This window comes from Arachis hypogaea, chromosome 3 (assembly GCF_003086295.3).
Source record: "Arachis hypogaea cultivar Tifrunner chromosome 3, arahy.Tifrunner.gnm2.J5K5, whole genome shotgun sequence".
NCBI lineage: Eukaryota > Viridiplantae > Streptophyta > Magnoliopsida > Fabales > Fabaceae > Arachis > Arachis hypogaea.
Window position 1 is genome coordinate 136388935 of NC_092038.1, and position 22883 is coordinate 136411817.

Here is a 22883-nt window from a genome sequence, read left to right on the forward strand (position 1 = left end):
ATAAAAGTCCGGACGAACCAACCCATGAAGCAAATCCTCCAAAAGACGGATGTTGCAGGGAGAATGGTTCAATGGGCAATAGAGCTCTCCGAGTTCGACTTGAAGTATGATACTCAGACAGCAATCAAAGCCCAATGCCTCACCGACTTCATAGCAGAATACGCGGGAGATCAAGAGGAAAGCCAACTACATGGGAACTTTATGTAGATGGATCTTCAAACAAGACAGGAAGCGGTGCAGGCATAATACTGGCCGACGAAAGGGGAACTCAAATAGAGGTATCCCTCAAATTTGAATTCCCAACTTCAAATAATCAGGCAGAATATGAAGCCCTGATTGCAGGATTGAAGCTGGCCGAAGAAGTCGGTGCAACAAAAGTGATGATATACAGTGACTCTCAGGTGGTGACCTCCTAGATAAATGGAGAGTATCAGGCCAAAGACCCAAACATGAAGAGATACTTGGAAAAAACTCTGGAGTATCTAGGGCGCTTTGCGGAGACCGAGGTTAGGCATATAACTTGGGATCTCAATAGTAGAGCAGATGCCCTCTCCAAGTTAGCAAGTACAAAACCAGGAGGGAATAATAGAAGCCTGATCCAGGAAACTCTCCAAGAACCCTCTGTGGTAAAAGCAGAGGACAAACGAGATGTCCTTGAGGTAACCGGGTTAAACCTCGGATGGATGAACCCCTTGGTCGAATACCTAAAATTTGACATCCTCCCCAAAGAGGAAAAAGAGGCCAAGAAAATTCGGAGGGAAGCACAATACTACACTTTGGTAAAAAATACCCTCTATAAAAGAGGAATATCAACACCATTGCTAAAGTGCGTATCGACCTCAAGGACAACTGAAGTACTAGAGGAGGTTCATAATGGGATCTGCGGAAACCACCTCGGAGCCAGGTCACTGGCAAGAAAAGTAATCCGAGCTGGATTCTACTGGCCGACCTTGCAGAAAGATGCCACAGAATTTGTGAAAAGATGCCAACCATGCCAGATGCATGCAAATTTCCACGTGGCTCCCCCCGATGAGCTAATCAGTATAACTTCTCCGTGGCCCTTTGCAAAATGGGGGATGGACCTGTTAGGACCTTTTCCCCAGGCCCCAGGACAAGTCAAATACTTAATTGTGGGAATAGACTACTTCACAAAGTGGATAGAAGCAGAATCATTGGCCACCATCACCGCCCAGAGAAGTCGGAGGTTCCTCTACAAAATTATCATCACAAGGTATGGGATACCTCACTCCATTACCACAGATAATAGAACCCAGTTCACCGACTCTACCTTTAGAAGGCTAGTAGCTAGTATGAAAATAAAATACCAGTTCACCTCGGTGGAGCATCCACAAGCAAATGGACAAGCGGAGGCAGCTAACAAAATCATACTGGCGGGGCTAAAGAAAAGATTACAAGATGCAAAAGGAGCTTGGGCTGACGAGCTCCCGCAAGTTCTATGGGCCTACCGGACGACGCCACAATCCGCCACAGGAGAAACACCCTTTCGACTTGTCTATGGCGTAGAAGCCATGATACCAGTAGAAATCAATGAACAAAGCCCAAGGGTGATCCTCCATAATGAGGTCGGAAATGTACAGGGGCACAAAGAGGAGCTCGAATTGCTCCCCGAAGTCCGAGAGCAAGCCCAGGTAAGAGAAGCAGCATTGAAACAAAGGATGACTACCAGGTACAACAAAAAAGTCATTCGAAGGAGTTTCACCCCAAACGATTTGATCTTGATCAGAAATGACATTGGAGTCAACAAATTGGGGGAAGGAAAACTCGCTGCCAATTGGAAAGGACCCTACAAAGTTAGCGAGGTCTTAGGAAAAGGTTATTATAAGGTGACCGACTTAAACGGCACCGAGCTACCAAGGTCGTGGCATGCTTGTAACATGAAAATGTACTATAGCTAAAAGCGAACTCTACTCCCTGATGTACTCTTTTCCCAACTTCATGATTTTTCCCAAAAATTAAAGGGTTTTTTCTGAAGAAGGGTTTTTAACGAGGCATCATAGTAGAGGCTAAGGGGGGAATAGATCATTAAACCCTTAGTAGCCGTAAAGTACCTTCCCAAATAAATAAAGATCTTTTTTACAATATCTCTTATAAATTCCTTCTCGTTTACTTTTCTATGAAACGCGCCGACTTAAGCTCGACAAAACGTGAAAATCCCATGAACCGACCTAGATGGTCGTCAGGATAAAACGACGAGGTACAAGTCGGTGTAAAGATGTTATAAAAGTTGATCGTGAGAAACTCGGAAACATTCTGACTCATAAGTCGAAATGAAAAACCGAGTAAAAAAGAAAACGCATCGCAAAAATAACATAAGTCATAAAAACTCAATAAAACAAAGTTGAGTATAAGGAATAACAAAAAAGGGATCGAAAAAGCCTAGAAAAAGCTTAAAAGCTATCCTAAAGTCCTTAAAGCGAAAAGGCTCAGAAAGACAGAAAAGCCAAAGAAAAGGTTTTCAGAAAAGATCAAGGGGACTTCGAAAAATCAAAATCAGAAAAGCATGCACACAAAAAGGTAGCTGAAACCTTTATACCAAAAATGGTATTTTTGTTAAATAAAACCCTTATCCAAAAAATGGCAATTATAAATATTTTTGTTTACGGCCATAAAAGGCCAAGACAAATATCAACATACCACCACCACAAATATAAAGAGTTTAAAAAAAGGGGACCCACAGGCCGGGCCCCATATAGCCAACAAATTTTTAAAGAGTATCACCACCAGGACCGAAGGGAGTAGTCGGATCACCGCCAGAGTCGGGAAGAGAAGTCGGAGCGCCATCAGGACCAGGGAGAGAAGTATCCATAGGAGTCGGAGAAGAGGTGCCGTGATGTCTTGAGGAACTCGGAACATCCTTTGGACGAGGAGGGGACTCAATGATTCTCTGCCCCCGAGTCTTCAAATCTGACTCGGTGACGACCTCGGGAGCTGGGGGATAAACTATGGCACCATCAATAACGACCTTGTCAGGATCCAAAGGAGAGAGATCCAGGTCGGGAGCAAGGACTCCGACCTGCTCCTTAAAAATCCTCCAGGCCTCCTCGGCCCCCTCAGCAATCGAGTCCTCCAACTCGGCGTAGGCAGTCCGAGAGTTCAACAAATCCCTCCTTACAGCCACAAGGTCCTCAAATAAAACTCTGATAACTCTCCTGCGCCTTCTTTCTCAAGCCCTCCTCCATGTTACATTGAGCTTGTAACTTGCTCTCCTTCTCTCGGAGGCCATCCCTCTCCTCCTTCAGTTTGGCGACCTCCTTCTTCAACTCCTTCTCATGTTCCTGATATATGAGAAGCCTTCCCTCCAACTCTTCAACCCTAGAAGTTGAACCCAGAGAGCTAAGAGGAGTCTTCTCAAAAATATCGAGGAACTTGGCACACATCCCCGCCGCCCTGATGCTATCCTCAGCCAGAATAGTGAGGTGGTTCCGAATAGAAACATCATCCATACCTATACGGGTATGGGGGTAGATGAATTTTCGGATAAATGCAGGAGCATTCATCTTAGCCCCACCTTCAAAAGAAGAGCCAGACTCTAAAGCCTTGCGCTTCTTCTTCTTTGGCTCAGGGGAAGGTCGGGGAGGAGGGGACGGATGAGAAGAAGCCGAGGAGGAGATAACAATGGGTTGAGAAGGAGTCTCCAAATTTCGGGAAGAAGGGGGAGGAAGAGGAAGAAGAGAGCTAGTTACCATGGCACCACCGGTTCTGGCGTGAGACCTCGCCTTGGCCTCCTGGACTCTCTGGTAAGACTCATTGGAATTCTTCCTCGCCATCTCTGTAAAAGAAAACAATTAGTAAAACAAGTCGGTAAACTTCAAGTCGGTAGAAACAAGTCGGAAACAAAGTAGATAAAAGCTACCTAGTTGTGTCTGGACAAAAGACGACGACCCCTGGAGAAATTTTTTGGTATCCAGATATGGGCCCTCCCCCATACTTCTCGGAGGAACCCTACAATGGCTGCCTCCACCTCATCCAGATCCTCCAAACCATATTTCTCACAGGGGGAGGCCTCTAACCAGTACAAGGGAAAGCAATGAGAAGAATTCTCATCCAAGAAAAATGGGTGGTGACCCTCTACGGCTTGAACTTTGAAAAAATAATTTTTGAAGTCATGGAAAGATTCATCAAAAAGGGTAAAGACCCTCAGACCTTGTATAGCTCGGAAGGACACCCATTGTTGCTTATTATTCTGCCCACTGAAGGGCTTGGTCATGTGGAAAAGAAAGAAGAAAATCCTCAAAGAAGTCGAAAATTCCAAGGCATGGCTGATAAACTGATAAATTTTCAGAAAACCCCAAGAATTGGGATGAAGTTGGGTAGGTGCAACACGGCAGTGACGTAAAACAACAACCTCAAAATCAAAGAAAGGGAGAAAAATGCCCAGGCGGTTAATCATACTCTCATACATATAAAAGAAATGAGGGGCTGCCTCTGAAGCCCTCCCAAAGCAAACCCGGTCTTCCGGACCCGGGCAAGCAGTTCATACTTTGGCTCATCCTCATCAGAGGTGCAGAGCCGGTGACGAGTGCGAAGGTCAGTAATAAAATTAGTGTCAACCAGAGGTTCCTCTCCTAAGACTATGACATCGACCCACTGAGCAAGAATTTCTACAGAAGACATTTCTTTTCCTAAAAAGGTGAGTGAAACCTACAAAGAAAAAAGAAAAGAAAATCAAAAACATGGTCTCTAAGGGGAATACGGAATCAGAGCCTACGAATCAACTTCTCTCTATCTAAAGAATAAAAGCATGCAAACAGAAAGCACGTCATAAAGAAAAGAAGAAAAGACTAACCTTTATCTGGGAGTAAGGTAGAGGAAGATAAAAGCCTTCAAACAAGGGGTGCTCCACGAACGGATGAGAAGAAGAAAATTTGAAAAATCGTAGAAACGAAGCAACGAAAGAGAAGGAAAGTATTTATAAACACGTTAGGGGCATAATGGTAAAAACGGACGCAGTCATTAATGGGTGCACCGTTACCAAGACAATCCCTACGCAAACCTCTAACGGACGCGACGTTTGATTAGACGTAACTGTGAAAATCAAAAGTCACGAAAAGTCACGTCGGTTTCAAACCATCACGTCGGTCCTCCAACAAGTCGGCTATGACCCCGAGTAGAATACTCGAACCCAAGTCCTAAAAGAAATTGGGCTCAAGTAGGGGCACTGTTCATACTCTGGCCCAATGATAAGGCTCAGGTCCAAACGAAAGGCTCAATCCAAAGGATTGAGCCTCGCCCTACATCGACCTTCGCCCTACGAAGTCGGTCCCTACCACGACTTGCTCTAAAGAAGTCGGGACGAAGATTAGCTGGCAGATAAACACACATTCAAATGAGTAACTGCCCCTAAAATCTCTCTACCCACTTCCTGGAGCCATATCTCAACCTCCCTGAGATAAAGGGACGGTTATCCACCATAAATAACGGAACTACACCAACGGTAGTTATGGGTTCACCACTATAAATACACTGACACTTCTCAGGTATCTCAGAAGTCCCAATACTCTCTAGACCTGCTTACCCACCTTGCTGACTTAGGCATCAGAGTGTCTTTGCAGGTACCACCCCCCATTCACTCGTATTCACAAGTCGGACGGAGGCTCTGAAGACGCGAATCCGCCCGAAGACTTTCCTCTATAGACGATAGGGTCAACCCAGCGAGTCTAGCCCAATAATCTTCGATTACCCATCGTAACAATTTATAACTGCATTCTATATATATTTGTCTGCAGAATAATATTTAGAATTAAATGTACTAAGTGTATTTAAAATATTTTTTTTATTAATACACAGTTAAACACAAAAAATATGCGTATAGAATAAATATCAATAAATATTATATTTAAATATTAGACACGACAATTAAATAAAGTGCTCATATTTAGATTTATATGATATGCTATATATCGGAAACAAAGGTGGCTCATGCCCATAGTTCACAAGTCTAATACTCTAATCATATAGTATATAGTACGTAAGTAGTTATAGAATTTGTTTTTTTTTTTTTTCCCAAAAAGTCCCGTGATGTTAGTTACGGATGATGAGATTGTTGAATAGAGTAGGTTTGTCTTTAATTTGGTAGGCTTCAATTTCTTCAACCAATTCAGTCTTAATCGTATCTTCAATATGATCTGCCTTCACTCTTTTAATATTCCACTATTTTTTCTTTTCTTTCATAAGATTTCTATTCACATAATCAACGAATCTGGTTCTGCCTGCCTATTTATCTTATTCCCTTTGTTCACTTCACTCCCATCCATTTTCTTTGCCTTAGCTTCTATCAATATTTGCAATTATTGTGTTTCAGTTTTTAGGGAAAATTTAAACACTAACCGAATAAATAAGGTTTTATTAACATACCTCTTATAACAAGTTTCTTATTAATACTACATGTACACAATATAGTTATTAATGAGTCACTCCTATAATATATATATATATATATATACAAAAAACAATATTAAAAATATTGAAATCAACATATATAAATATAAATAAATATAACAAATTTAGTGACTAATTTTTAATATATATATATATATATATATATATATATATATATATATATATAAAGTATTTTTTGTTTTAAAATACTATAAATAAATAGCATATTGGTTCAACAATACTATATGCATGAAAAAATAAGTCATCATATATTTATATTACGTATAACTTGAATTAGCATATAGATTAAAGGATAGTTTCGAAATTTAGAATGTAAATGTCTCGTATTTTAAATAATAACTTATTCTTGTCTTGATGACATTGTGGTAGGGATTAGCACAACGAATATTTAGAATAGTAATGATATTTCTACATGTAACTTGATTAAGTTGTGACACAAATTTTTTAAAAAAGTATTGTTTTATATATTTTTAATAAGTATGTATTCTTGTGCAATTATGCATGTTCTATTTCCATATACATGATTTGTTCTTTATTTTTTAGTGTCAAATATATAGTTGTATTTTAATATAAAAAATTACTTTACACCCAAAATAATGATCATAAGTCCACATCTTCAAAATAATCCCTTCTAATACTTAATAAATTTATCATATATATTATCTTATTTAAACTAATTATAGTAACACAATTAATAATCTTAATTATAAAAAATATATATAATATATATAATTAAGATCAACGGTTAAAAATTATTGAAACACCACTATCGGTATACTTAAAAACTTTCCAATACTATGAAGGACAAGGATTATTTATGGAATTTAAGAAATAGACCGAATTTTTAAAAACACTACTCTATTTGTGGCTTTATTGATTAGGTCACATGAGCTGAAAAAGTTGTGTCTTAATAATTATGGCAATGAGGAAATCAATGTGTCCTTCCAAGTCCCAATAGGGTCATATTCTTCTTCTGTATATAATTGCCAGATATATTAAGATTTATTTTCATTCTAAACTTCACAAATATCATATATCAAAAGCAAAGATAGGCATAATTATATTTTAGGAATGAAATCAGTGGTAGTATATATATAACATACAATATCTATCTAGGAAGAAATAAAGGATCTAGGAAGGTAGGTCACTTTTGTCAAACGTTCTTCTAATAATAAAGTGTGTTTTAACTTGGTATCAAGATTAGGAAAAATATTCTTGCCAAAGAAGAGTTTGCACTTGAAAATTGTTCAACACAGTCAAAATATCTTCAGAGCTTTGTCTTAGTGCGTTTTCTAAAAAATAATAAATTAAATTGTTTTTGGCTTTGGATAATGGAATGAATGAATCACCAAAAGACTAGATTATTATCTAACTAATTAAATTAAAGTTGGTGCAAAAAGCAAAGTCTATGCTGCGATGATAGTGTGTATATATATGTAAAAGGACGTTTATTATACCCCAAAGTCATTAGTGATTTATTTAATTTGCATACCAAACCATGTTGACTATTTAATTACACATACAATAAGCTTTATCATATGCAATTTTTTTTTTACATAACCTGAAAGAGAGAAGCAAAACAAGATTAAAGACTGATCAATGACATCTTAAAGGTGTGTTTCTAAAGTTGAGATGTTGGAAGAAATTAATAAAGCCACTACCATTATTCCCAACACCATGCATATATAAGCCAACAAATTAAACTTACAAAGCTTAATCAAATAAAACCATGCATAAGGTGGCAATTTTACACTATCTAATAGAATTAACTAGTTATTACAATATTAGAATTTTATATATAGAGGAAAAATTTAAAGCATAGCTGTCCTTTCAGACTTTCGAAAGTATTCATGTACCATGAGATAATATATATCCCAAGAAAGAGACATGCATTCTTTATATATATTTTTTTCTATTATATCTCTGAATTCTACTAAATACTTAAACAGACTTCTCTATTTCCCAATATAAAAATTATCAAACATACATTTTTTTTATTTGATATTATAAAATATATAGTACTTTTTTAAATATTTTTATGTATTAAAATATATTTTATTAACTTTTATATGTTATTTTAATTTAGTAAATAAATATTAATTTTATTATAAAATAAATTAATAATATTTATTTAAATATTTAAAATAAATAATAGGATAATATAAAAAATTATTTAGATTAATGTCTTTTTTAATAATTTTTTATTTAAAAATAATTTTGAGTAGTATAATTTAAATAATATTTATTTTACTATAATTCATTTTAATATAAAATTACTAGACATAAATCATGTTAATACAAATTTATTTTTAATCAAAATTAACTTTATAAAATCAATTTTATACAATTCTCGTTTACAAACTGTAATTCAAACACACACTAATTAATTGTAAATCAAAATTTTTATTTAAAAATTTGTCGCTCACTAATAAATAACTGCATGCACAATTTAAATTTCTGATCTTTATTTAAGTGTACTAATGAATTAATCAGAGATTGAACCCAATCCAACTTGATTGAATTCTTGACATTTGACAATGCAAGTGGGAGTCATTCTTATTAGATATGGCCCAACCAGCATACTCTTTACCGTACAATAATAATCAATTAATACCATATATCAGAGGAATTAGGAAACCTATTGCCAGGGACAGGGACCATTTTTCACCTCTTTCCTCAACTTTAATTTATATCAACAGATATGCATATCTTCAGATATAAAAATATATATATGCATATCTTCATTGGCACATCAATATATACCTAATACCTATAAGATTAATAGTAACTAATAACTACTAATTATACCTTTATTTTAGTATGTTATATTTAACCTATATAAAAATAAATTGTTGTTAAATTCTATCCATTTTATTTAATAAACTGTCCTTAGAGAAGTCAAAGTTACATTTTACAAAAGACAAAAATAGCATGTATCTAATGTTATCAAATTTTTTATTAAAAAAAAGTCACATTTTATAAAGAAAAATATATTTTGTATAATATTATTTAACCTGAAATTTGTTAAATATAATTTTTAAAAAAATTCAAAGATTTTTAAAACACTAATATTTCACTAATTTTAACTATTAATTTTAATTAATATATTTTTATAATTAAAATTAATGACTAAAACTATTAAATATCAGTGTTCTAAAAATATTTAAAATTCTTCCTATAATTTATCCTTAAGTAAAATTTATTGTGAATATGTGGGTTAAATCCTTGTATACAAAGAAAGCTTTTTTTTTAGATATAAAAAGACCGCACCTTCGGATTATTGCAGTGGCTAGTCAATACGGTATCAATGACTTGAAGAAAATACAAAATAGGCAATGGTCCCTCCAAACTAGGAATTCACAATTTTTTTTAAAGCAACTTTAGATTGATTCAATCACCCCCATCCGATTAAATAAGTATTAGAGATTTGAATTTTATCTTATATATATAATAATTTATTGGTCAAAATCTATAACAATTTTTTTTTATTTAATCGAATGAAGGGATACTATAAAAAAATGATTTTATTATAAGAAATTTGATTAATTTAATTTAAAAATATATTTATTTATTTGATTAAATTAAAACATTCAAAATTATTGAAAAAAAGGGATGAACATATCTATCATTTGACTAAAGTATTGAGTACTGACTACTTTTGAATATGGAGACAAGTTTAGTGGTTGACAAAAAATAAATAATAAATAAATAAAAGAAGAAGAAAACTGTGTAGTGTTTGAAGCTTGACCAAAAATCCCCCAAACATCACCGTGTCCAACACTGCCTCAGGTCTTTGCTTTCAGATCACAAACACTAAACAGGGTTCAATTCATGTCACTTTTCATTGTTGTTGTATCCACATAGAGTAAAAGTTACTTTAGACATTAATAGATATGTTATAAACAAATATGGACAATTACAGTTTAATGTTATGGAATTTGTATGTATCTCAATATAAGTATATTTATTCAATCTTAGGATATGCTTTGGTTTCAGTGTCATAACCGAAACCAGATTCATGTAAACTTTTAATTTATTTTAAAGCAATAATAAAAAATATGAGAAAATTAGAAACCATAACATGCATGATTTTGGTAACTTTGAAAAGAAACGAAAAAATAAAACTATTGTTTCGCAGAATATAATTTGGTGGAAACTCAGGTGCAGTCGACTTCACGTGAAATTGATACTTAAGAGCCGTTAGATAAAAATTTAGTCAAATCAGTCAAATCATTTAATGGTTCTCAGATATTAACTTCACGTGAACTCGACTGCACTTGAGTTTCCACCGTATAATTTTGAGATTAGTCACATAATATATGAACAAAAACTCACTGAACTTCAAAAGATTCGCAGTTGGAGGGAACATTAAATCATACTCGTAATTATTGAGTCCTAAATCAAAGCACTTATCTTTACTTGTCTCATAAGATAATTATTAACGAACGAACGAATGAATTTTCTAGTTGACTTTTTTTTTTCGTGCGCTTGAATTTGAAAATTCATTAATAAAATCAAAGAATCAACTTATCCATTTATCCTATGTGTATGTGATTGTTTTAAATGAAGAACTAGTTTTTAGTTTCTACTCAAAATCAGGTAAAGTTTTAAATGATGAGTGCCGGCAAAGATCTTTTAAATGATATGCACCTTTTTATTAAATTGAAGGACAGAATTGATTAAAGCATAAGCAAGTTGATCGATCCCATACTCATACTGCATTATGTAATAAAGCATTAAATAATCTTTGATTAAACGAGTGTGATGATTTATTTGCCTAAAAGGAAGGCCTAAAGTAAAGTGGATTTAGCGAGGTCAAATCAAAGGCGTTGTATCCTTTCTTTCTTTCTTGTTTGTTTTTTTTTTTTTTTTTTTTTTATCAAGCTTTCTTTCTTGTTTTAAAGCCCTAATTATGGAAATCAAAAGGACCACAAACTCTCACACTCATACTTCTTTTTCTATGACTCACTTTTACCAAAGCCCAACCCAAGACATGAGCCCATACTAGGTTTTTTTTGTTGGACTCAGAAGCTGTAGACCCATCCCATCTATGAAAACACCATAGGCCCATATAACCTTTTTTTCCTCTATGGAGTGTGGTTGGAGTAGCTAAGTCATTTTCGTTATAACAATAATGAAGTTATTGACATTATATTGTTTAGTGTTTACTCATTAAGTCTTGTATAAAGATTGAATTTTATGAGATCAATGAGTAATCTTGTTGATATTTTATATTTACATTTTAAATTTAAATAGAAACTCAATGCTAGCTTTTATTTCAATTTCATTTTAGATTTTACAAAATACTAAATTAATATTTGTGGGATCATTTGACATAAATCATAATTTGTAACTAAATATAAAATTTATTACTCCAATGCTAATTCAATTTAAATTTTATATTATTTTTTATTATTTCATCAAAATAATTATATAAGTAGTAAAGTTTTATTAGTTTTTATTAAAATAAAATCGTCTTTTTAAAGTGAGACTAATTTTATTTTAACTAATAATTTTAATACAAATTTTAATTTTAAATTAATTTATTATTTATAAATATAAAAAATAATATTTGAAAAACACACTATTAGAATTGGTCTAATAATTTGAATTTAAGTGTCATTACTCATTACTGTTAATATGATGTTTAGCCTCCCAACTGTCCCTGGATGGTGTGTTTTGTGATGTAATGACAATCGAAAATGAATACTATCCATTTTTTTAATAATTGAGGGAATAAAGTGTGATCTCTTACCATTAATTTTATAAGTGAAATAAAAAATAAATATAAAAGAAAACAATGAAAAGTTAAAAACTTAAAAATCACACTTTACACTTTTAATTTTTTTTTTTTTTTTAACAATTGAAAAAATCTATTCTCATGACGATCAAATGGTCTTCTATCAACAAGAAGAAATATCGATACCCATTGAAATTAACCACACTTACGTGTTTATGGTAATTAATAGTCATAATTGTGATTTTAAAATGATGGTCCACTTTTTCGGAAAGAAAGAGGGGGGAATGATGGCCCACTCACATTTATATGAAAACTTATTGAACAGCTGAAACAGGGAACTAACATCATCTTATGTATATGTCAGTTGTTCTTTATTCGTAATAAGTCCAGATCTTGTCATTTTTCTAACCACGATTTAAGCTCATTGGTTAAAAGTTTGATGAAGAGAAAATATTTTGAAGCGTTTACTCTATTCAATGCTTCATTTTATTTTAGATTTCTCCTTTGCCGTATTATGAAATAATTGGACAAAAAATGGGGAAAATTTTCCAATTTGCAAATAATATTAATATGTGCAGGTAGGCATATGAATATTCTCATGATCAGCATGCCTAATTTGGACTGTTTCAGCTGTGTATTTGAGCAGCCCTTTTCCCAACGGCATTGAGATAAGATGGCATTACTCAATATCAAAAAAAAGGGAAAAAAACGACAGAAGCGTAAGATTCAAAAAGAAAGTGAGTTCACATCACAAGTTATAATTACGGGTCGTGGCAGACGCACGAAGAAGGATTAGGACTGATGAGAATCTGAATGTGATGAAACAAAATTGACATCAAGTCCAAAGCCAAAAATTCCCCTTTGACCCTACTCAACTCATTCATTAATTAATCTAATCTAAATTAATAATATACAAAATTAGAAAGCAGATGAGGGTAATTAAGGGGTAGGGGTGGATGTGAGGTACCTACAAAGCACCTTACACTTGACGGCACTGCCGTACACGTAGAAACCAGGGGCGACCATTATCCTCACCAGTGTGGGCACCAGGCTGTGCGACTTGTCAGCGGCCATGTCTTCCATGTATAACGACTCGAACCTCGCAGCCCTGTCCACTCTGAGTATGGACAAGCTTGGGTGCACCGAGTTGGCAAGAAGGTGAACCATCCACACGCTCTTTGATGCGCCAAAGAAGGCCTGCAACAACCCCTCCGGCCATGCTCTGTTCCAGCCCAGCATCCCCACTATCTCGCTCATCTTCCTGTCGCAGAACCTGCTGAATTCCGAGCTGAAGTGCCTTGTGCCTTTGCTCAGAACCTCCTCCCATGTCAGCCCCTGTACCATCTTGAACGACTCCATGTTCGACTCGCACCTCTCCACTGGGTTCAGCACCTGGTTGCACGCGTTCTTCATGAACCCCACCGTTTCGAAGTCCTCGTAGAATGCCCTGTTCAGCAGTGCCTCCAGGTACACCACCAGGCTTCTCGGGTTCTTTGAGAACGAGATTCTTATGTCGTACGGTTGCAGCAGCGTCGACACCTTGTCGTACACCTTGCCTCCTCCCCCCATGTGCCGAAGCTGCATAGTCAGGGAGCGGCTCAGAAGCCTCACTGAAGACCTTGCTTCCGAGACTGACACCAAGAAGTGTTGGATCACTGTCTCTTGCTGTGGATTCTGAGTAACCACCACCTTGTTGCTACTGCTGCTGCACTCTTCCAGGCCCGATTTCAAGGTGTGGCAATACAGCTCCAGTTTGTTGAGCTTCTTCTCCAACTCGGCCATGGATTTCATGAGCCTGGAGGCTTCCACGAGAGCCTCATCTCTCTTCCTGGTGGCTTGGACCAGCTTGTGAGAGAGCTCGGCCACTGCGAGCTTCCATTGGTCTTCTCTGGAAGCGGCGGAGGAAGACGACATGGGGCTCTTGCGTGTGAGCTTGGAGACAATGGACTTGAAGATGCCATTGGGAGAGGCCAAGAGAGAAGAGTGTTGGTGCTTGTGGTTGTGGTTGTGGTTGTGATCCAATATGGGGAGCACGAAGATTTTGTCTCTGGAGTGAGGCCTGCACTTGTTGCAGGAGACGGAGGCATCTTCGGCGTTGAGTGAGGAGTCGGATTCTGACCTCTTCTTCTTGTGGTTGGATTTGCTGCCATTCTTGTTGACAATGGGCGTGGGAGGGTGCTTCTGAGGAGTTGGTGTTGCTCTGCTTCTGTCTTCACTGTACTCATCCACTTCAAGCTCTTCTTGAATCTGCCATAAACCAGATACACACTCATCAAATCAAACAAGAGTAATAATGTATTAGCTAACAATAAGTACATGAGATGATGCTCACGGGAGTGAAGTGCGGAGAATGGCGAGAAGGAAGAGGGGGGGATTTGGAACAAGAAGCAGCCATTGTATGTATGTATGTAGTGAGAGAAAGATTGAATTGAAGTGAGTGAGTTTTATGTATGAGTGTGGTCCTGAAATGATTAAATTAAAAGAGGGTATAATAAGTAAGTAATAAGTGTGGAGTGTGGGAATTAGGAGAGGGCCAACTACCCGCATTTATTTGGAGCGCGGTGGATCACGGAACCACCAACCACGTCTCTTTCGTTACTCAGAGCCACACCCATGTGAACTTATTTAATGACTCCCTCTGCACTCTGCACATCTACATACATGGACCCTCTCCCCTCTCCTCTCCTCTCCTCTCCTCTCTACTCCCTCTATTTATTGCAACTCTCATCTGCCATTTCATCTCTTTTAATTTAACTTGGACTTACTCACTCAATTTTATATATCATTACTACAGCTTGTTCTTTTGTTTCTTGTGCAAATGCCTCATAATAACAGTTTAATGGGGATACCAACAGGACTACAGGAGACACATATCCTACTTGTCTTTCTCTCTAATCTCTAAGCAATCCTTGTCTCTAGTTAGCTACTCGCTGCATATCATTATTTGCCTGCACTTTAACTCAATGACCTTTTTACAATCAATAATAAAAAAAACTTTACTAGCTACTATCAACTAGGGAATAAATATAATACATCATTCTCGGATTTAATATTCGGGGATGAACTCTTAAATCGACAGGCACGTACTTCATACTTTGCACATTGTAATGTAGATTACATTTGACATATCATCCATCATTAAATCAGATTAGATTCCTGCAGTTTCTCATTCATAAATGTATAGTAATAGAAATTGCTTTTGCATGCTCAGGGACCAGTCTTGAACATCACACCACTTTTGTAGATTTTCTACTCATGAAGCAAGAAATCATCAAACAAAATTCAAGTGGGGCCAGTGTAAATTAAAACAATAAACACAGCCCAAAAAAGAACAAAATTGAAAGAAACATGTACAAAATGGTCTACTCCAAAAGTTCGATTCATTTGTAAATCAAGAAAAGTCCTTCTAAAGTAAAACCTAATCTAAAATTAAAAAACCAACCAAGGAGTACGACGTTATCTCGTTGAACCAATCTATGATTAGTTGGGTGTCGTTACATACTTTCCATATTGTGTAACTCTTATTTTTGTGCTTTCTCTAGTCAAGGACTCAATTGTCCGTAAAAAGTAAAAAAGGAGCATCTAAAATCGTGGTGTTGATGTAATCACCCGCCTCATATTTTGGTATTCAATTATTGTCGCGGAGTTAAGAATGAGGGTGAAAATGATGGAAGGAACTAGGGGACTAAATAATAAAATTCAAACTTAAATTGAAGTTTAGGACGTAAGAGAATTTAGCCTCATAGCCAGCCGTATTATTTGATTTCGATGTGATGGGCGTAGCAAACTCCAAAATAGAGGCAGCTTCAAATTGCTAGTTGAAGACTCAAAAACTTGAAGGTGTAGCAAAATGTTTTAAGTGGTCAAATGAAATAGCATAACGTTGACTATTCTGTATAGTACAACTGCACGTGAAAGCTATAATAATATATGCCATGTGATGACATTTAATCCTTTGGGATTTTGAGAGTCTATATTAGACATAGATATAGAGAGAATATAGATAGATCCACTTTTAGAAAGCAATAACATACCATCTAGTGTTGAATTCCTACAAAGCCTATCTACCAAGTACCACCACATTCATTTTACCTTAGTCAGCTAAGTTAACTAAAATAAATTAATTTAAATACAGGATTTTCTGTTCCGGCTTCTTGTTTTGTTGGTCCTTTCACATTTTCACATTCTAAATGTTGATTGCCTGTTGTTAAAGTTTCCCATTTCCAGGGTGTATTTTTCTGCAATATACTTTCATACATCAAGTATATTTAAAACTTCAATCCTTATTTTTCTAAATGAAAAGCTTTGAACCTCAACTTCTATCACCTGTTCATGTTCAAACCATTAAAAGTTTAAACCGTGCATGTAGACGTGTATGCTTCAAAAAGTTTGGTAAGGTGTACCTAACTATTGCTGCATATCACTCTCATTAAATATCACCGACTCAGACCATCAATGCGTATGAGCGGCCCTTTTGGAATTATGCAATACAATGGCACCTTTTACGGGTAGCCTGCATTGCGCATTTTCTCCCCCTCCTGGCTGTTGCTTTTATATAAAAATCAAAAGCTAACAAGATTAACAAACTGTAATGAAGAATATACTCAAGAACAAAGAAACAATGCTATTGTTCCCCCAAAACTGAAAACGTTACATCAAATGGTACTCAAGCATCTGCTTCCTAAAGGATGACTACAAATCGTTGAGAAAGAGAGAGAGAAAAATAGGAAAAGAAATAACTAATAATCATAAATTCTTAAACATATCCTACGAATAATACTATCATCAGAAAACCATTCAAGGTCCTTCTCCTTTGATTCAATACATCGGTCAGGTCCACTGCCTATTTGCCTTAATTTGACAAAGAATCGCACCAAAAACAAGGTTACTTACTAGACCACTAAAATAAAGGAATGTTGATCCCACCTTGTCCAAAGCTCGGAAAAACCTGTTCTGAGTGAGCGCCAATTGATCCGTGTTGAAATTTGACAAGTGTACATGGATAGGTAAGACATATCTAGAACGCCATGCGACCAGCCAACCTGCTTTCAAGTATCCTCTTATCTATTGCTGCATCAATTGAGCTCATCTGAAAGATAAACATGAGAATCATGATCAGCAAATTAACAATCTGACCACAAATGACGACATCAAACCAAATATTTTATAGCACAGTCCTATGCAAGAGATCCAAACTCTGCGAAAGAAGCTGACCTGGGCCAAGTCTGAATTCACTTGTTCCATAAAATAAATTGTAATGATGCTACGAATGAGCAAAAATCTGTTGGGTAAGATGTTCCACCCAAAACCCCAAACTTTTGGATCGAACAAAGGGAGAAAAAATAACATTCGCAAATACCAAACCCAATAAAAATCATATATACATACTCTTTTACGGTCTACAAAATGCTGGCATGCAGAATCATGAAGTTGGTTGTTTGCAGCAAGCTTCACAAATTATGTTGGAATTATAATTAACTACCGAAATAAATCAGTAGGGTACCTACTTGAATCTTTTGAAGCCCAGAAAATTTGGAGGCATGGCTTGGAGCCAGAGACCAGAGTGGCCATTCAAAAATAAAACAGCATGCATTACCCATTCAGGTTGGAAGAAAAAGGGAGGGCTAAACGGATCATATTTACTTAGTCATTCAAATTCTTTTTAGAAGAATGATGATTAGACATTTATACAGAGTGTTACTCTGTAAAGAAGAAATAATGTGTAAACAACTGAATCTGAATAAAGGAAGCATAAAGCCTACTCATCTGGTTAGATGTGAAAGCAACTCCATCTATTACAGAGGTAGTATGACTTACCTGGCTAGTTTCATCATGAACCTGATATTTTGGCAGAGACATTCTTCTTTCCTCCTACAGTAACCAAGCATTATAACATTACAAACAGAGAGATACAATCTAATGAAAAACAATGGAAAAAAAAAACAGAGAAATTTCCCAAGGCCACAACTGACCATGGACATTGCCTCATCATCCCAAACTAAGTAGACTTCATTAGCAGCAGGCTGAGGCGCAGGAGCTTTGTTTGCAATTACCGGGGGAGGTCCGATTGAAGGGCCACCGGTATTTGGACCAGATGCATAGGAATGTGAGTTACCCGCTGTCCCACCTGATCATAGAAATATCAGGTGTTCAGGACTATATTTTCAATTCATGAAACACAGACTGTTTGTTTAACCATATCACAAATGACTCAAGGATTGACAAGGCGAGATCACCTGGAATCCCTATTGCCTGATAAGCATTTACAACAGAGTTGGCACCCAAATGGGAATCAACAGGGGCACTTGAGGATATGACTGGATTTATGGATGGAGCACTTGAAGATAGAGGAGCAGGAGAAAATGTTGAACTTTGAGTTGTAATAACAGGAAACAAAGGTTGCGAAACAGGGACAGAAGGTGTAGATGAAGGCATCCCAGGAGGAGTAACCTGAGTTTGGAGTGGAGAAGGAGCAGTTGATGGCAGTGGCGGTCTCACGTTCTGCACGGGGAATAATGGCTGTTGTGCGTAAGGAGCAGGTGGTGGAATCGAAACAGATGGAGGTTGGGGATACCATGGCTGAGCCGGTCGAGGTGGAACAGCCCAAGCATTTGGGGGGACAGGCACGGCTGGATTATACCTGCAGCAAGGATAGCAGATTTCTAGCCACTTATATTATATGTTTAAATAGTGAAATAAAGTAAGAATTCACCACATGTCAAATAAAATAGGAGTATGAACGCTAACAGTATAATGAAAATCGATGAAAAAATGTAACAAACATACATTGGCGGTACCGCTGGTCGAGGAGGATATCCTGTACCCAAAGGAGGTGGCACCATTCCACCTACAAGCTGTGTTGATGGTATGTCCACCTTTGCTGCCTTTGATGGAACATCATCGTCTGCAATACGTAAAGGAACATGAGAAAGAAGATTAAGCCATTTTGAAATCAGAAACAAACATTCTGACCACTACAGTTAGGCATTAGACAAGATATTACCTTCTTCTCCATAATGAGCAGCCAAGACATCTGGTGGAATCCCTTGCATTCCATATATTTCAATATCTGTACTCTCTCTACCAGGTTTCGCATTCGGCACCCTAATTGACCATGCTCACGGATTAAAAGGGGAATCTCAACAAGTGCACATAGAAACTTGTAAATCTTTAAACCAAATTTCTATCATCGCTTAAAACGGAGCAACAACAAACTAAATAAACTTTCGTAGTTTCGAATAATTGGAATCAGCAAGACAGCAATCAAGGAAACCGAATATATAATAACACGCTAATATCCAGAACCGGAACCTAGATCAAACAATGGCAGAGAAGAATAAAAAGTGGAAATTACTTGGTGACGGATTCCTTGTGGACCTGGAGGACGTGGATGGCCATACCGCCGGCGGTGGAGAGCTTCTTGTGGCATACATGGCACTTGAAGTGCTTGGCCTTCTGATGCTGCACCAAGATCTTCTCATCGTCGAATTCGCGATCGCAGTAATAGCACCACACCTTGGACGCAACCCTCTTCTTCTTCTTACCCATCTTGATTCACGGAAAAGTTTAGGGCTTGGGGGGCGTATTCGGCAATCTGCACCCTCCGCGATGAATGGGGGAACAAGGAGGAAGAGGAACTAGGGCACCGATTGTTGGTACTATTTCTCGCAAGTTGAAAGAAAAACTCAAAAACCCACTCACTTTCTTGTTATTTGGTCAATGGGTCCTATGACGGGGTTCTAATTGCAATTCCCAAGAGACCTGTGGCCCAGTTGAATTTCTATTTTCTACTTCCTTGTTGAGCCGCTAATTCACGATTTTTTTTTTTTTTTTAGTCAAGACTAATTCACCATTGCTGAGCTGCTTGTCACGGAGAATTTTAGAAGGTTAGATTTAACAGTGTTTGAATAGTTTTCTGGAGTGTTTGAGAATACTCTAGATGGTTCCGGAACGTTCTAGAATGTCCTAGAAGCTTCCGGAATACCCTAGAAGGTTCTAGAAGACTCTGGAAAGTCATAGAGTATTCTAGAAGAGTGTAGATGTATATAGAAGTATAAAGAGTGATATGGAATAATCTAGAAACATTTAGAGAGTTGTGGTAGGATAGATATTTGTAAAGAAGGTTCTGGATGATTAATCTGGACCATTGATTAGATTTAATCCTAACCATCCATTGAGGAGGTGGATGGCTATAAATAGGGATGAGAGTTAGAGTTTGGGTGTGTGAATCATTTGTAACCACACTTGAGCAATAAAGTGTTCTTTCACCAAAGCTTCCTTTCTCTTGTGTTCTCTTGTGTTCTTAGCTTTCTTGCTAAGTATTGAGGGTTAGGCTGACTTGGTCTTAGCTCAAGAGGTTGAGTAAGTCCGAGTGCCGGCACGGTAGCGTTGGAGTGTGTCCAAGGCCGTGACAATTTGGTATCCGAGCAAGGTTCGAGAGGGAGCACAAGTCGCTTGTGGGTATGGCTTCTAGTATCACCATGGAGCATGTTGAGTCTCAAAGGGGAAGGAATGCTATTCCTTCTCAATGGGGAGGCAAGAAGGTCCGTTCTTCAAGTGAGCCTAGAGGTAAGGACTCTAACTTCTTAGAAGAGAGAGTTTCTGTGTTGGAGAAGGTTCTATCCTCTATGGATGAGCGGCTCCAAAGGATAGAACATGATAAGGAGACCCTCGAGGCTCACGTGTTAGGAGAACTAGATGATTTTAAAGAAAGCATGCTCCAAATCAAAGAGAAGCTTGAGAATTCCTTAAAGCTATTTGAGGAAGTTCGAGTTTGGTTCGAGGAGGCAAAATCTCGACCAACCATTATAAGGGAGACGACAAAGATTGATCTCCCCAAGCCAAAGGAGTTCAAGGGCGTAAGGGACGCTCGCGAGGTGGAGAACTTCCTATGGCAAATGGAGAGGTACTTCGAAGGCCAAGGGGTGGTCGAAGAAGCAATAAAGGTACGCACTGCAGCTCTCTACCTTTCTGATAATGCTACTTTGTGGTGGAGAAGAAAGTGCGTAGATATGGAAAAGGGTACTTGCAACATAGCCACATGGGAAGATTTCAAAAGGGAGTTGAAAAGACAATTCTTCCCTGAGAATGTGGTTTATGAAGCAAGGAAGAAGTTGAGGGAGTTGAAGCACAAGAGTACGATTAGCGACTACGTAAAGGAGTTTACTACTCTCACGCTTCAAATCCCCAACTTAGCATCAGAGGATGCATTGTTCTTCTTCATTGATGGACTCCAACCTTGGGCAAAGCAAGAACTACAAAGAAGGAATGTTAAGGATGTCGATGAGGCCATCGTGGTGGCCGAATCACTCACTGAGTATCATAGGGGAGACTCTAAACCCAAGTCTTTCTCCAAGCCTAGTTCTGCTAAAGGTGGGGGAGACAAGGGGAAGAGCTTCTCAACCAAGAAGGAAGGAAAATACTCTTCAAAGAAAGAGTACGAAGAAAAGAAGAAGGCTTTCGTGCCCAAAGGAGGATGCTTCGTGTGCAAGGGACCGCACCAAATGAAGGATTGTCCCAAGCTAGGGACTTTGGCATCTATCGCTGAGGAACGAGAAGCTCAAACTCAAGTAACTGAGTGTGTTGGATCTATCCAACACATAAATGCTGTGAAGACCAAAGAGGCAAATACTGCAGAAAAGAAAGGCTTGATGTATGTCAAAGCCTTTATCAATGAAAAACCTGTCATGGCTATGATTGACACTGGTGCTGCACACAACTTCATCACGCCTGATGAAGCAAGGAGGCTTGGGTTGAAGATCACCGAAAAGAATGGTTGGTTCAAACCCGTGAATACCAAGGGTGAACCCCTTAAGGGAGTAGCAAAAGGGGTTGAGATGACTCTTGGTTCTTGGAAGGGTCTTGTGGATTTCTCAGTAGCACCCATGGACGATTTTAAAATAGTCATCGGGCTCGATTTACAAAGGAAGGCAAATATAATACCTATGCCATACTACGACGTAGTATGCGTCATGGAGAAAGGGTCTCCGTGCATGGTCCCTACAGTCTCTAAAGTTGGAGGACCGCCGATACTCTCCGCTATGCAACTCAAGAAAGGGTTCAAGAAGGGAGAGATTACATATTTGGCTCTACTACAAGAGGAGTCAACACTTGAAAGAGAAGACGTTCCTCCCGAAATCAAGGAAGTCCTTGAAGAAAATAAGGATGTGATGCCTCCCGAGTTGCCAAAACAACTACCACCTAGGAGGAAGGTGGACCACAAGATTGAATTGGAGTTAGGAGCAAAACCGCCCGCCTCAACACCGTATAGAATGGCACCGCCAGAACTCGAGGAGTTGAAGAAGCAACTCAAGGATTTGCTAGATGCTGGGTTCATCCGTCCATCGAAGGCACCTTATGGCGCACCAGTCTTATTCCAAAAGAAGCATGATGGTTCATTGAGGTTATGCATCGACTATCGAGCACTTAACAAGGTAACCATCAAGAACAAATACCCCATTCCTTTGATAGCCGATTTGTTTGATCAACTTGGTAGAGCCAAGTGGTTCTCAAAGCTAGATTTGAGGTCAGGATATCACCAAGTGAGAATTGCCGATGGTGATGAGCCTAAGACCACGTGTGTCACGAGGTATGGATCGTATGAGTGGTTGGTGATGCCTTTTGGCTTGACCAATGCTCCTGCGACCTTCTGTACCTTGATGAATGAGATCTTTCGACCTTACCTTGATCGGTTTGTAGTGGTCTACTTGGATGACATTGTTGT

At 37.6% G+C, this 22883-nt stretch overlaps 2 protein-coding genes across 4 annotated transcripts; both read right to left on the reverse strand.

Moving 5' to 3' along the window:
- Positions 1-12885: 12885 nt before the first annotated feature.
- On the reverse strand, positions 12886-15597 carry LOC112734220 (IRK-interacting protein). 2 transcript variants are annotated; one of them, XM_029291790.2, is made up of 2 exons: positions 14493-15597; positions 12886-14407 (listed from the first exon to the last, which is right to left on the reverse strand). In XM_029291790.2, the coding sequence occupies exons 1-2, from the start codon at positions 14553-14555 to the stop codon at positions 13100-13102; spliced, it is 1371 nt and encodes a 456-aa protein (XP_029147623.1). In that variant the 5' UTR covers positions 14556-15597; the 3' UTR covers positions 12886-13099. The 2 variants fall into 2 exon arrangements, with proteins under 2 accessions (XP_029147623.1, XP_072084401.1); XM_072228300.1 differs by having other exon boundaries at positions 14702-14848.
- A 1141-nt stretch (positions 15598-16738) lies between these two features.
- On the reverse strand, positions 16739-19919 carry LOC112734221 (protein SUPPRESSOR OF FRI 4). Of its 2 annotated transcripts, XM_025783453.3 has the most exons (7): positions 19515-19919; positions 19164-19264; positions 18947-19064; positions 18397-18800; positions 18133-18287; positions 17978-18031; positions 16739-17249 (listed from the first exon to the last, which is right to left on the reverse strand). In XM_025783453.3, the coding sequence occupies exons 1-7, from the start codon at positions 19706-19708 to the stop codon at positions 17178-17180; spliced, it is 1098 nt and encodes a 365-aa protein (XP_025639238.1). In that variant the 5' UTR covers positions 19709-19919; the 3' UTR covers positions 16739-17177. The 2 variants fall into 2 exon arrangements, with proteins under 2 accessions (XP_025639238.1, XP_025639237.1); XM_025783452.3 differs by having other exon boundaries at positions 16739-18031; positions 19515-19914.
- Between the last annotated feature and the right edge of the window lie 2964 nt (positions 19920-22883).